The sequence below is a fragment of the Scyliorhinus torazame genome, chromosome 13 (genome assembly GCF_047496885.1).
Source record: "Scyliorhinus torazame isolate Kashiwa2021f chromosome 13, sScyTor2.1, whole genome shotgun sequence".
Lineage (NCBI taxonomy): Eukaryota > Metazoa > Chordata > Chondrichthyes > Carcharhiniformes > Scyliorhinidae > Scyliorhinus > Scyliorhinus torazame.
The window spans coordinates 116,300,371-116,313,002 of record NC_092719.1 but is presented as its reverse complement, the minus strand read 5'-3'; the positions used below and the strand labels follow the sequence as shown (position 1 = coordinate 116,313,002).

The following is a 12,632-nucleotide window of genomic DNA, read 5'->3' as shown; positions in this document are numbered from 1 at the left end:
GTAAAAAGGGGAGAATCCTGTACTGTTCTTGTTTGACCGAAAAAAATTTGAATAAAATATATATTTTTTTAAAAGAAAGCAAGTTGGTGAAAGATACAGGCAATCTTAACTCAGTTGAAGATTTATTGACCGAGCATAACATTACAAGCATACATCTCCTAACGTAAATACATCCCGGTTTTAGTGAGTCTTTTTATACGTGTACAAATGAAATTCCAATTTAATGCCCTCCATCAGTACATAATCAAAATAATTTATATACAATTAATATTCTACGTCCTCCACCTAACTACCCTGCCTGGTCCCAATGTGTGCCAATATTGAAAACAGTTTTCTCTTTTCTGGTGTTTAAACCTGTAGTCACCATTCCTCTCCTCCAAAAAACAAACCTTGACCCACTGTCCTTGCAAACTGCCATTTCCAAACTCCTTTTCCTCTCCAAAGTCTTTGAATGTGTTTTCTCCCCAAAAATCCATTCTGATCTTTCTCCCAACTACATTTTAAAATCCCTCCAGTCGGGTTACTGTCCTTGTCACAGTATTGAAACGATCTTTACAAACTCACACATCCTTAAGCGATTGTGACAAAGGTGAAGCTATGGGCTGGCCACCTCAAATCTGCCTGTGCTAAACCAATCTGCTTTTCTGTAACTCATTCCTCAATGGATCCAGAACATTTTATTTCCTTATATTTGTCACCTGTCCGCAGAGCTTGGCATCATTGGTAAAACTTACATGACAACAAATCATCCCCGTCACGGCTACAATGAAGTGGGGGAGCTTCTTGAAGTACAATATCCAGAATCTGGTCTTACCTGCAGCATGTGCGATACATCAAATAATGAGGAATGCTGGCGGGTGTGCAGGTGTGAGTTGATGTGACTGTCCTTGTACTGAACAGGCATACTCCAACCTGCAAACTCCACCATCCGAGCTCCCTTACTCAGATGGAATTCATATAGTGCTGTCTTCTTGAGAGATTCCTGAACAGAAAAAACAAGTAAATTCACACATGGACACCGATATCTTGGCATTGTTAGGGCTGAATTTGAGGATGGATTTATTTTAAAATTGACTCCAAATACTCGGCACAGGTCTCCCTTCCATCACAAAACAGTTGGGTGGATTTTCCTCTCTCTTCCTGACATACCACACAAGAGGAATACATCGGTCACTTTTATATAGCTGGAAGATGGGGGGAGAAAATAAGATAAAAATAGATACTAATCATAGATCATAGAATTTACAGTGTAGAAGGAGGCCATTCAGCCCATTGAGTCTTCACTGGTCCTTGGAACGAGCACCCTACCTAAGCCCACACCTCGACCCTATCCCCGCAACCCAACCTAACCTTATTTTTGGACACCAAGGGCAATTTAGCATGGCCAATCCACCTAACATGCAATCTTTGGACTGTGGAAGTAAGCTGGAGAACCCGGTGGAAACCCATGCAGACACGGGCAGAATGTACAGTCTCTGCACAGACAGTGACCCAAGCCAGGAATCGAACTTGGGACCCTGGAGCTCTGAAGCAACTGTGCTAACCACTGTGCCGCCCACTAATCTTGTCCTTACTCGTATAACATCCCCTTTAACCTAGATCTCTAACCCAGTTTATGATCGCAACCCTCCTCCCTTCCCGTTTACCCAAGTGTTAGCCTTGCCTCAATGGGTAGCACCAGAAACATTTTCATCGACCTGAAACATTAACTTACTCTCTCCAGACATGGTGTCTGACTTGCTGAGTATTTCCAACATTTTGTTTTATGCCTTGTGAGGAAGTTATTGGAAACCATTCCCAGAAGCAAAATAAACTTTAATTGGAAAGATATGGGTTAATTGGTGCACACCAGCAGGAAGTGTTAAGGGCCAACTTAATTGAATTCTGTGACAGAGAAGTTTGATCAAGGTAGTACAGTAGATGTTGAATACATGGAGGCATTTGACAAAATGAAAGCCCATGAGGATTGTGGGAAAGAGAGCAGTCAGAATCAAAGTCATGACCCATAACTTAAATTCATGTGCTTCTATTTCCTGTTCCTCTGGTACCCACAAAACAAGACCTTCAAGCAATATTTCAAATATCGGTGGTCAGGTGGCTACCAATTCCAGTTTTGCCTCAACACCACTATGAACTTTAAGGAAGACAACTCAGAAAACAGCACTTCCCAAGAATAAACTCAAACAACAATTGTCCCTGATTGGGCCGCACTGGCCCCAGCCAAGGCCCAGGTTTGATTTCTGATCTGTGCAGGTGAAGTCAGGGTTAGTGGTGGTGGAGGAAGGCAGAAGGAAGAAAAAGGTTGTGAAATTTTGTCCTGGGAACACCTCACCCAAGTGTCCTGCTTTGATTAGCATAGAGGATAACTGGGACCATCATGTATATATCCAATCAGGTCACCCAACACCCACTCATGTTTACGCAATATAGGGGCAGCACGGTGGCACAGTGGTTAGCTCACGGCGCCGAGGTCCCAGGTTCAATCCCGGCTCTGGGTCACTCTCCGTTTGGAGTTTGCACATTCTCCCCGTGTTTGCGTGGGTTTCGCTCCCACAACCCAAAGATGTGCAGGGTAGGTCAAGCTAAATTGCCCCTTAATTGGAAAAAATGAATTGTGTACTCTAAATGGTTTTTTAAAATGTTTACGCAATATTTTTAATGTAGAAAAACATCCAAAGTTCTTGACAGAGCTATCATTAAAAAAATACTTTGTGCGCCCAGTTTCCATTTGGTTCAAGCTTCATAAGTCGATGTCCTCCATGAACCAATCGAGTTATCCTTCACTAAGTGCTGAGAGACCTGGCTCACAACTGCTGTCTTTCAATAACTAGACCTATCACAGAATGGTTTCTGGTTCACATGCAGGTTGACACTCCAAAGCAGTGTTGCAGGAAGTCACCTTTGGTTGAAATGCAAGATGCTTTCAAGCTTTCACATTGAGAGACTGTTGGATTGTTTTCTGACTGTCATTACCTGGTAAGTTTTTGATGAAACAGCATTCAAAGGGAGACCGTGTGTGTTATCTGCACAGTCAGAAGTGCTATCTTTCAGCTGAGATATCAAATCAAGGTCTGATTTTCCTTCTCAAGTGGATGTAAAAGATCAGAGAAATGCATACGGCCGATATGGGTAAAATACTGTGTAAAATTGCTCTCCAGCCCCCAGAGGTGATCAAATCAATCGACAGATCTTATAAATCATTAATGGCAGCCAAGCCTGGGGAGCAATATACTGAGTGTCACAGGTCTCCTTGTTGAGTTCAGCACATAGATTTTCTACTGAGTGACTGACAAGAAACAAACTCAGGTCAGACTGAATCAACAGAATCTGTGATACTTTGTCGAATATAAACGTCTTTAATTTTATTAGTAAGAGACAATTTAGTGTGGCCAATCCATCTACCCTGCACATCTTTGGGCTGTGGGGGTGAGACCATGCAGACTAGTGGAGAATGTGTAAACTCCACACAATCAGAGACCTGGGGCCGGGATCGAACCCAAGTCCTGAGGGAGCAGTACTGACGAATATAAACTTCTGTATGATTTTACCCCAGACTATTGGTGAGGAGAGCTTTGAAATGAAGACTAAAGGGCCCTTCCTGTTGATTTCCTTAATTCCTATTTCTTTTATTTTTGTCTTTTATCATTTTTGGTTGATGGATCGTTAATGGAGACATATTTTTACATCGAGCAGAGGAAGTGGAGTCAAAGTGTCAAAATAACACACTGCATTATAAAATTTTGTATTCTGGGCAGAATAACCCAGATTTTATGGTACCCAAGAGATTGGAGGGGTTTGTGGAATCTACGGCCTGAAAAGGCTGGTGGAAGCAAATTCAGTCGGAACTTTCCAAATGGTATTGGATAAATACACCAAAGAGAATAATTTGCAGGGCGAGGAGGGAAGAGCAACAGAGTGGGACTGATTCGATAGGCCTTTCAAAGAGCCAACACAGGCACAATAATCCCAATGACCTTGTTCAATGGTGTACGATTCTATGATTAAGAACATTTTAAAACATTCTCTGGTGGGCTGTCAGTGGCACGGCCAGAAATGTTTGCCTACCCTTGATTCCCCTTGAACCGAGTGGCTTGCTAGACCATTTCAGAGGGCAGTTACGAGTCAACCACATTGATGTGCATCTGGAGTCACATGTAGGTCAGACCGGGTAAGGATGGCAGATTTCCTTTCCTTTTTTTCAAAAATATTTTTATTGAAGTATTTGTAAAATTTGATAACAATAACAGAAAAAGAACAGCAAACATTAAACATTAACATGGTGAAAAAAATATAGACATTTCCCCAATCGGCTCTTTCTTCACAGACCACATGAAATAACATAAAATAACATTTACCCTCCCCCCCCCCCCGCTCTCTCTCGGAAAGCTGCTACTGCCGACATTTTAAATTTCTCCAAGAAAGTTGACGAACGGCTGCCACCTTTGGGAGAACCCGAGCATTGATCCTCTTAAGGCAAACTTTATTTTCTCGAGGCTGAGAATTCCAGCCATGTCATTGACCCAAGTCTCTACACTCAGGGGTTTCGAGTCCCTCCACATTAAAAGGATCCGTCTCCGGGCTACCAGGGAGGCAAAGGCCAGAACATCGGCCTCTTTCACTCCCTGAACTCCCGGGACTTCTGACTCTCCAAAGATCGCCACCTCTGCACTTGGCACCACCCGCGTATCTAGCACCGTGGACATTGCCTTGGCAAACCCCTGCCAGAACCCTCCAAGCTTCGGGCATGCCCAAGACATATGGGCATGGTTTGCTAGGCTTTCCGCGCACCTCACACATCTGTCTTCTACCCCGAAAAACTTGCTCATCTTCACTGCCGTCATGTGTGCCCGGTGGGCCACCTTAAACTGGATTAAATTGAGCCTAGCATATGATGAGGAGGAATTGACCTACTTAGGGCTTCTGCCCACACACCCGGTTCTAACTCTCCTCCTAACTCCTCCTCCCATCTGCCCTTAAGTTCTTCCACCAGGGTTTCCTCCGCTTCCAGCAGTTCCTGGTAGATATCCGACACCTTCCCCTCCCCCACACAGGTACCGGAAACTACTCTATCCTGTATCCCCCGTGGCGGCAGAAGCGGGAAGGCCACCACCTGTTTTCTCAGGAAGGCCCGCACTTGCAAATATCTAAAGCCGTTCCCTGGCGGCAGTTTAAATTTGTCCTCCAGCGCCGGCAGGCTGGGAAAGCTCCCATCTATAAACAGGTCACCCATCCTTTTGATACCTGCCCTCTGCCAGCTCAGGAACCCGCCATCCATCCTACCTGGTAGAAACCTATGGTTATTACATATCGAGATCCAGATCGACGCGCCTTCCACCCTCTTGTGTCTCCTCCACTGCCCCCAGATCTTCAGTGCTGCCACACCCACCGGACTTGTGGAGTAACGGGCCGGCGAGAACGGCAGAGGTGCCGTTACCAGTGCTCCCAAACTGGTGCCTTTACATGACGCCGCCAACCGCTCCCATACCGACCCCTCCACCAATACCCACTTCCTAATCATGGCTATATTGGCCGCCCAGTAGTTGTTGCAAAAGTTCGGCAACGCCAGCCCACCCTCCCCCCGACTGCGTTCCAGCAGCACTCTCTTTACTTGCGGGGTCTTATTCGCCCACACAAATCCCGAGATGATCTTACTCACCCGCTTGAAAAAGGTCTTAGGGATGAAGATGGGAAGGCATTGGAATAAAAATAGAAATCTGGGGAGGACCGTCATTTTCACGGTCTGTACCCTCCCCGCCCGTGACAGCGGGAGCATGTCCCACCTTTTAGTCCCCTTCCATTTGTTCCACCAGCCGGGTCAAATTAAGCTTATGCAACAAATCCCACTTCCGAGCCACCTGTATTCCAAGGTAGCAAAAGCTCTTCTCTACCCTCCTAAGTGGTAGCTCACTCAGTCTCCTCTCCTGCCCTTTAGCCTGGATCATAAACAACTCGCTCTTCCCCACGTTCAGTTTATATCCCGTAAAACTGTCAAATGGCAGATTTCCTTCCCTAAAGGACATTAGTGAACCAAATGTTTTTTACGACAGAGACTAGCTTTTCAATTCCAGATTTTATGAACTGAATTTAAATACCACCACCTGCTGTGATTGGTTTTGACCCCATGTCTCTGAATTACAACTATGCCACCATCTTTCCTAACATACGAAATAGAGGCGGTAGTAGGCTGTTTGGCCCCTCGAGCCTGCTCCTGAATTCAATAGGACCTGATGGTAGCTTCAACTCCATTTTCCCACCTGCCCCTATAACCCTCGACTCCCATGTAAATTTCAAAAAAATCTCACTGAGCCTTGAATATATTCAATGACCCAGCCTCCACTGCTCACTGGAGATGAGCATTCCAAACAGTAACAACCCTCTGACGAAGTTCCCCCTCATCTCCATCATAAATGGGAGCTCCCTTATTCTGAAACTGTGCCCCCAATTCTAGGTTCCTCCACAAAAACATCCTCTCAGCCTCCAAGCTGCTAAGCTTCTTTAGAAATGTATATCTTTCAATAAGATCACCTCTCATTCTTCTGACCAAGCTTTCCTCGTAAGGCCCAAGCTTTCCTTGTAAGACAAACTCCTCAGCTCACAAATCAATCCATTGAATCTTTTGATCTGCTTCCGATGCAAGTATATCCTTCCTGAAAAGGAGACCAAAACTGGATGCAGTGCTCCAGATTTGGTCTGACCAATGTCTTATGCAGTTCTAACAAGACTTCCCTACTTTCATTCAGCAACACGGCTTTTTCCCTCAGATTGGACTGGAATTACTATCAAATCTCCCTCGTAGTCAGTTAGATGGTGCTTTCATGGAGAATGGGGATTACACCATCTAAAGTGCAGCTGGGTTTAATCAGGCCGTTCCTTCTAAGATATCTCTCAACCAGCTTAATTTAAGCATAGTAAGGCAAATATTATGAGTCACATAAAGAGGTATGAGGACATGTGAGCAAAAGCTTGATTAAAGTAGTAGGTATTTTAAGGAGCCACTTGGAGGACAGAGAGATTTAGGGAGGAAAATCTAGAGCACTGGACCCATGTGGGCAAAGTCTCAGCATCAATGGAGGGTCGAAGCGTATTCCAGATGCAAAAGAGGTTGGAATTAGAAGAATTTGGGGTTGGTTGTTAAACACTGAAACAAAACGGTGTTGGTGAGGGTATTATTTTCTTAGCATAGATGTACCTTGTCTTTGGCAGCCAGCTGAGTGTGTAGTGACTGAAATGGCTTGTATAGATCATAAGCCTATAGCTAAAATCACTTTGAACTTCCGTAGCACAGCGAGGTACTGACCTGTAGAGGGAACACAACTCTACAAAATGACAAGTAAGGTTCTAAACATGACAAGGTCATTTTGGTTTAACATGCCCCGTGGGCAACCAACATGATCGGATGAGGCAGCTGTGTAACACAGGTGACAAATCAAATAATAGCTCTTTCCTACCAGATGGATTAGCTTTAAAATACACTCAATGGACTTCCGGTGGCAGCTATGGAGTGAGTGGTCGTACACAGGGCAGCTCTGGCTCAAAGGTGTTGGTTTGAGCTCTTTTTACCCTAAAATGGGGTAATTTGGATACAAAAGTGTAGCTGAAGGTGTGAAGGAGGAGTTTTCCCCAAGAGGGGCATGTCCGTTGGTTACCAGACCTGGCAGAAGTTTAAAGACCTGGCCAAGGAACTGGAGGAGACCTATGGAAATTGGGAAGATACCAGAGGGGGAAAGGTTGCCACAAGTTGGAAAACTCCAGATGGAGCAGTTGATGGCATTTAATCAGAGAGGAGCTCCACCAGCAGCGAAAGGAAATGCAGGAAAATCGGTCAAAGGCCACCAAGGGAGCGGTAGTACCCCTGAAAGGATCGATGGAGAGTGTCGGGAAGAGCCTGGGGGTCGCAGATCTGGGAGATGGAGCGGGTGATGTCCAATCACAGCGACAGGTGATATCGTTGGAGGCGGAGGTGGGACCTTTGCAAATCACTAAGGGCAAATATAGAGGAGCAGGATAACAGATCCTGAAGGCATCTGCATATCGTTGGCTTACCAGAGAGTGCGGAAGGCATGAGTGCCACGGGATGCATCTCGAGGATGCTGGCGGGACTGGTGGTGGAGATGGTGCTGGACAAGGCCCCAGAGGTGGTTTGGGCGCACAGGTTCTGAAGGCAGAAGTAGAGAGTCGGGGAGCGGCCACTGGCAGTGATTGTGAGGCTCAATGAGTTGTGGAGAAGGAGAAGATCCTGCGGTAGCCAGGGAGAAGCGGAACTGTGAAAGGGAGGGAAACAGGGTCTGAATCTATCAAGACATTGGAGCGGAGCTGGAAAAAAAGCACGCTGGGTTCAACAAAGCCAAAGTGGTTCTACACCAAATGCAGATCAGGTTTGGAGCGCTGTACCCAGCGACCAAATGCTGATGGGAGATGGAGGAACTGGAACAACAGAGATCGAAAGATGCGGGTAGTGTGTGTGTGTGGGGGGGGGGGGGGGGGGGGGGGGGGGGGAAAGAGAGAGAAAGAGAGAGAGAGAGAGAGAGAGAGAGAGAGAGAGAGAGAGAGAGAGAGAGAGAGAGAGTGGATGGCTTCCTGCCCTTACTCGTCACTAGTGAATATTTATGCGCTGAATTGGGACCACGTGGTGTTTGTGAAAGGGTTGCTGGGAACAATTCCAGACCTGGACACGCATCAGTTGATTATGGGGGGTGATTTTAATTGCGTGCTAGAACCGAGGGTGGACAGGAGATGCCCAAAGTCAATGGGAAGGTTGAGGATGGCGAAGGAGCTGGGAAGGTTTATGGAAAGGATGGATATGGTGGATCCGCGGAGATTTCAGAACCCGAGGGAGAGGGAGTAATCCTTCTTCTCACATGTGTACAAGGTATACTCTGGAACTGACTTTTCTGTAGTAAGACGAGTGGTGTTGGTGGGGGTGGTGAGGGCGGAGTAAACGAGAATCGTGATCTCAGACCATGCCCCGCACTGGCTGGAGGTCGAACTTAGCTCGAGGCAGGAGCAGAGGCCGGAATGGAGGATAGATTTGGGGATTTGGCGGACAAGAGGTTCTGTGAGAAGGTGCGGTCGGTGATCTATGTGGAGTTGAATCAGAAAATCAGAATGGGGAGGTATCGACGGACACATTTTGGGAGGCATTGAAGGCGGTGTTTCGGGGTAAGGTTACCTCGTTCAAGACGCAAAGAGGAGGAAGAGGGAGGAGTATGGGCAGTTGTTGGACGAGATAGTCGAGGTGGACAGGAAATATTCAAATGCCCCCACGAAGGAGGGGTTGGCAGAGGGTTACAGGAACAATTTATAGGCTGACGATGGGAAGGCAATGGGGCAGTTACGAGGGTGAGGGAGGGTGCGGCATGAATATGGAGAGAAGGCGAGCCATATGCTAGCCCATCAGCTACGGAGGCAGGCCGCATCTAGGGAAATTCTGAGGGTATGGTCAAGGAAGGGGGAGGTAGTGTCAGAGCCAGGAAAGATTAACGAGGTGTTCAGAGAGTAATATGAGAATTTATATAGGGCCGATCCAGGTGGTGAGGAAGGGGAGATGGGATGTTTTTAGGATGAGCTGGAATTCCCAAGGCTGGGTGATGAGAGGAGGCAGCCGTTGGAGGAGCCATTAGGGCTGAGAGAGGTGATGAATAGCATAAAAGGGATGAAGTTGTGGAAGGTCCCGAGACCAGACGGTTACCCGGCAGAGTTCTATAAGCAGATTGCGACTTGGTTGGCATCACATTTACTGGCTGTGTTTTGTGAGCCGCTAGAGAAGAGGGAGCTACGGAGACACTGACCCAGGCGACGACACTAATTTGCATATGCCTCAGGCGAGGACGAGTGGGTTTTTCCTGGGGGTGACAGACGAGTGTGAGAGTATGGGCAAATGTTCTGGGGCTGTGAGAAGTCGGAGAGATACTGGGAGGGGTTGTTTGGAATGTTATCAAAGATTGTGGGGTAGAGGCCGGGCCGGACCCTATGGTGGCGATTTTTGGGGTGTCGGTAAATGCCGGAGCTAATAGAGGGGAAGAAGGCCGATGTTGTGGCCAGAAAGGGAAGAACCCGCCTGAGTGTGGGTCATACAGGCCCATATCACTGCTGAACACAGATGTGAATATGTTGGCTAAGTTAGTGGCGGGGGGCTGGAAGGATGTGTTCAGAGGGTGGTTGCAGAGGACCAAACTAGTTTCATAAAAGGCAGTCAGCTTTCCAATAACATTAGGCGGTTATTAAACTTGATCATGATCCATCGAAGGGACAGGTAGTGGTCTCTATGGACGCGGAGAAGGCTTTCGATCGGATGGAGTGGCGGCACCTATATGAGGTTTTGGGAAGGTTTGGGTTTTGAATGAAGTTTGCGGCCTGGGTGCGTCTGTTCTACATGGCACCGGTGGCCAGTGTACAGACAAACAAGATGAGTTCATGGAGTTTTGGGTTCACAGAGGAACGAGGCAGTGCTACCCACTGTCGCCACTGCTATTCGCGCTGGTGATCGAGCCCTTGGTTATGGCCTTAAGAGGTCAGTAGAATGGCAAGGGATTATGAGGGGGAGTGGGGAAGACCAGGTGTCGCTGTACGCAGAAGACCTGCTGCTTTTCTTGTAGGACCCTTTGGAGAATATGGGGAGAATTATGCACCTGGATATGGGGGGGGTAGGACTGGGGATATGTACGGGTGGCCGGGGGTGGGTGGGAGCACAGTTGGTGAGGATAAAGGAGAAATGGGAGGAGGAGCGGGGAGAATGGGGAGGAGATAGGATGGTGAGTGCGATGCAGAGTGAATTTGACCTCCTCATGTGCGAGGATGAGTTTGATTCAATTTAAGGTGGTGCATAGGGTGCATATGCCTCGAGCAAGAATGAGTGTGAGAAGTGTGGGCGAGGTCCAGCAAACCATGCGCAAATGTTCTGGGGCTGTGAGAAGTCGGTAAATGCCGGAGCTGATGGAGGGGAAGAAGGCCGATGTTGTGGCCTTCGCGTCTCTTGTTGCCCAGCGAAGGATTCTTTTTTAATTGTGGTCGACAACGCTGGGTACGTACGATGCTGGAAAACATGGAGTTGAATTGAGGGGGATCAGCGGAGATATTGTTCATCGCATCGGGTTGGGGGAGGGGGGTGAGGTGTATGTGTTCTAGTAAGGACGACATTCCATGCCAATCCTAATTCCACTGATTCCTAGGGTACTTCAGACTCAGCAGTTTTCAGGCAGGACTAGGTCACATGTCGGCCAGATCAGTGAACCAGCTAGGCTTTGAGAACAATCGGATAGCCACTTTTAATGACACCAGCATTATAGTTTCAGAATTTAAAAAAAAATGAAATTCATTTTCTAATTACATAGACGGCACAGTGATTAGCATTGCTGTCTCACAGCGTCAGGGACCTGGGTTAAATTCCAGCCTTGGGTGAATGTCTGTGTGGAGTTTGCATGTTCTCTCTGTGTCTGTGTGGGTTTTCTCCAGGTGCTCCGGTTTCCTCCCAAAGTCCAAAGATGTGCAGGTTAGGTGGTATGGGGAAACGGCAGGGGAGTGGGCCTAGGTAGGGAGCTCTACAAACTGGCATCGGAGCCGCTGGTGCCAGCAAAAATAAAATGTGGGAAACCCAAGGCCTCCCCTTTCCAAAAGTGCAAAACTGTAAGTTTCAATGAGAGCACCAGCAACACAAGGAGGGGCAAATGTGAAATGCTTCAATAACCTTCTGGGTAGTTCAGTATCTTTCCTTTACTAAAAGGCTGCAATGCAAAAAGCAGCTTTAAAGATTAATTAGACCATGTCACTAATTGAAATGTCTCCAAAGCTCATTCAGTCACCAAGAACAATGAATGTGGATGTGAAGGTGGGGTTCACTGGGGAGGGGGCCGCACGGACACGGAGAGTGGAATGCTGAGAAGCTTTGTGCCTGGAATTTCCTGAAACTGAACCTGACATCTTGGCCAATTCTTCCCAAGATTACTGGCTGATGTGCATTGTTACTGGGAATGTTCAGTCTAAGATAGATGGGGGGCGGAAAAACACATAATTAGGTGTTGCATCAAGTGCTTGTGTAATGTTCAGCCCATGAAATTGCACACATTACCAGTGCGGTCTTACTACTCAAGTTGGGAATGACAAAGTTGTATAATGGTTCTGCTGGGTGTTTTTTGGTTGTCACTGTACTATAGGAATTTTAATTAATACACAACCAGTATTATATTTTGCTGAGAGTTAACAATAGATATGAAACCACCCTGAATTGGAAGTTTTGAGCTTGACTATTTTATAACACGAGTATCGCAAGTCTAGCATTTTATAAGGCTGGGCAATAATGAGCAGGTTCAGAAGCCATAAATGAGAAGAGCAAAGTTCAATTGATTAGCATTTATCTTAGAGTATTGCTGTCACTCAGATTTGTTGAGATATACTGAGGGTATATTATCTCCCCTCCTACACCAGAGTACAATTCCACATGGCCAATTAGTCCTTCATCATATTCCTAATGACTACTCTTCGTCAAGAAGGGAACTTCACAGTAAAAACCAAAATCGGTTTTCACACAATCCTTACAAGCAGCTTTTCCAGCGTAAATCATTAGTCAGCTAAAAGCACTAAAACAAATGTTAGCTTTCCTATCAGCAGGCGTGTCTAAGATCAGGAACCTTCACACT

At 46.6% G+C, this 12,632-nt stretch overlaps 1 protein-coding gene across 1 annotated transcript in view; it reads right to left on the bottom strand.

The window, feature by feature from the left end:
- The window catches only part of amt (aminomethyltransferase), a 52,327-nt gene that overhangs the window by 35,913 nt on the left and 3,782 nt on the right, over positions 1-12,632 (bottom strand). Inside the window, exon 2 of the mRNA XM_072472085.1 lies at positions 815-982. Within this exon, the coding sequence (XP_072328186.1) occupies positions 815-982 (168 nt within the window). The remainder of the gene's footprint in view (positions 1-814; positions 983-12,632) is intronic.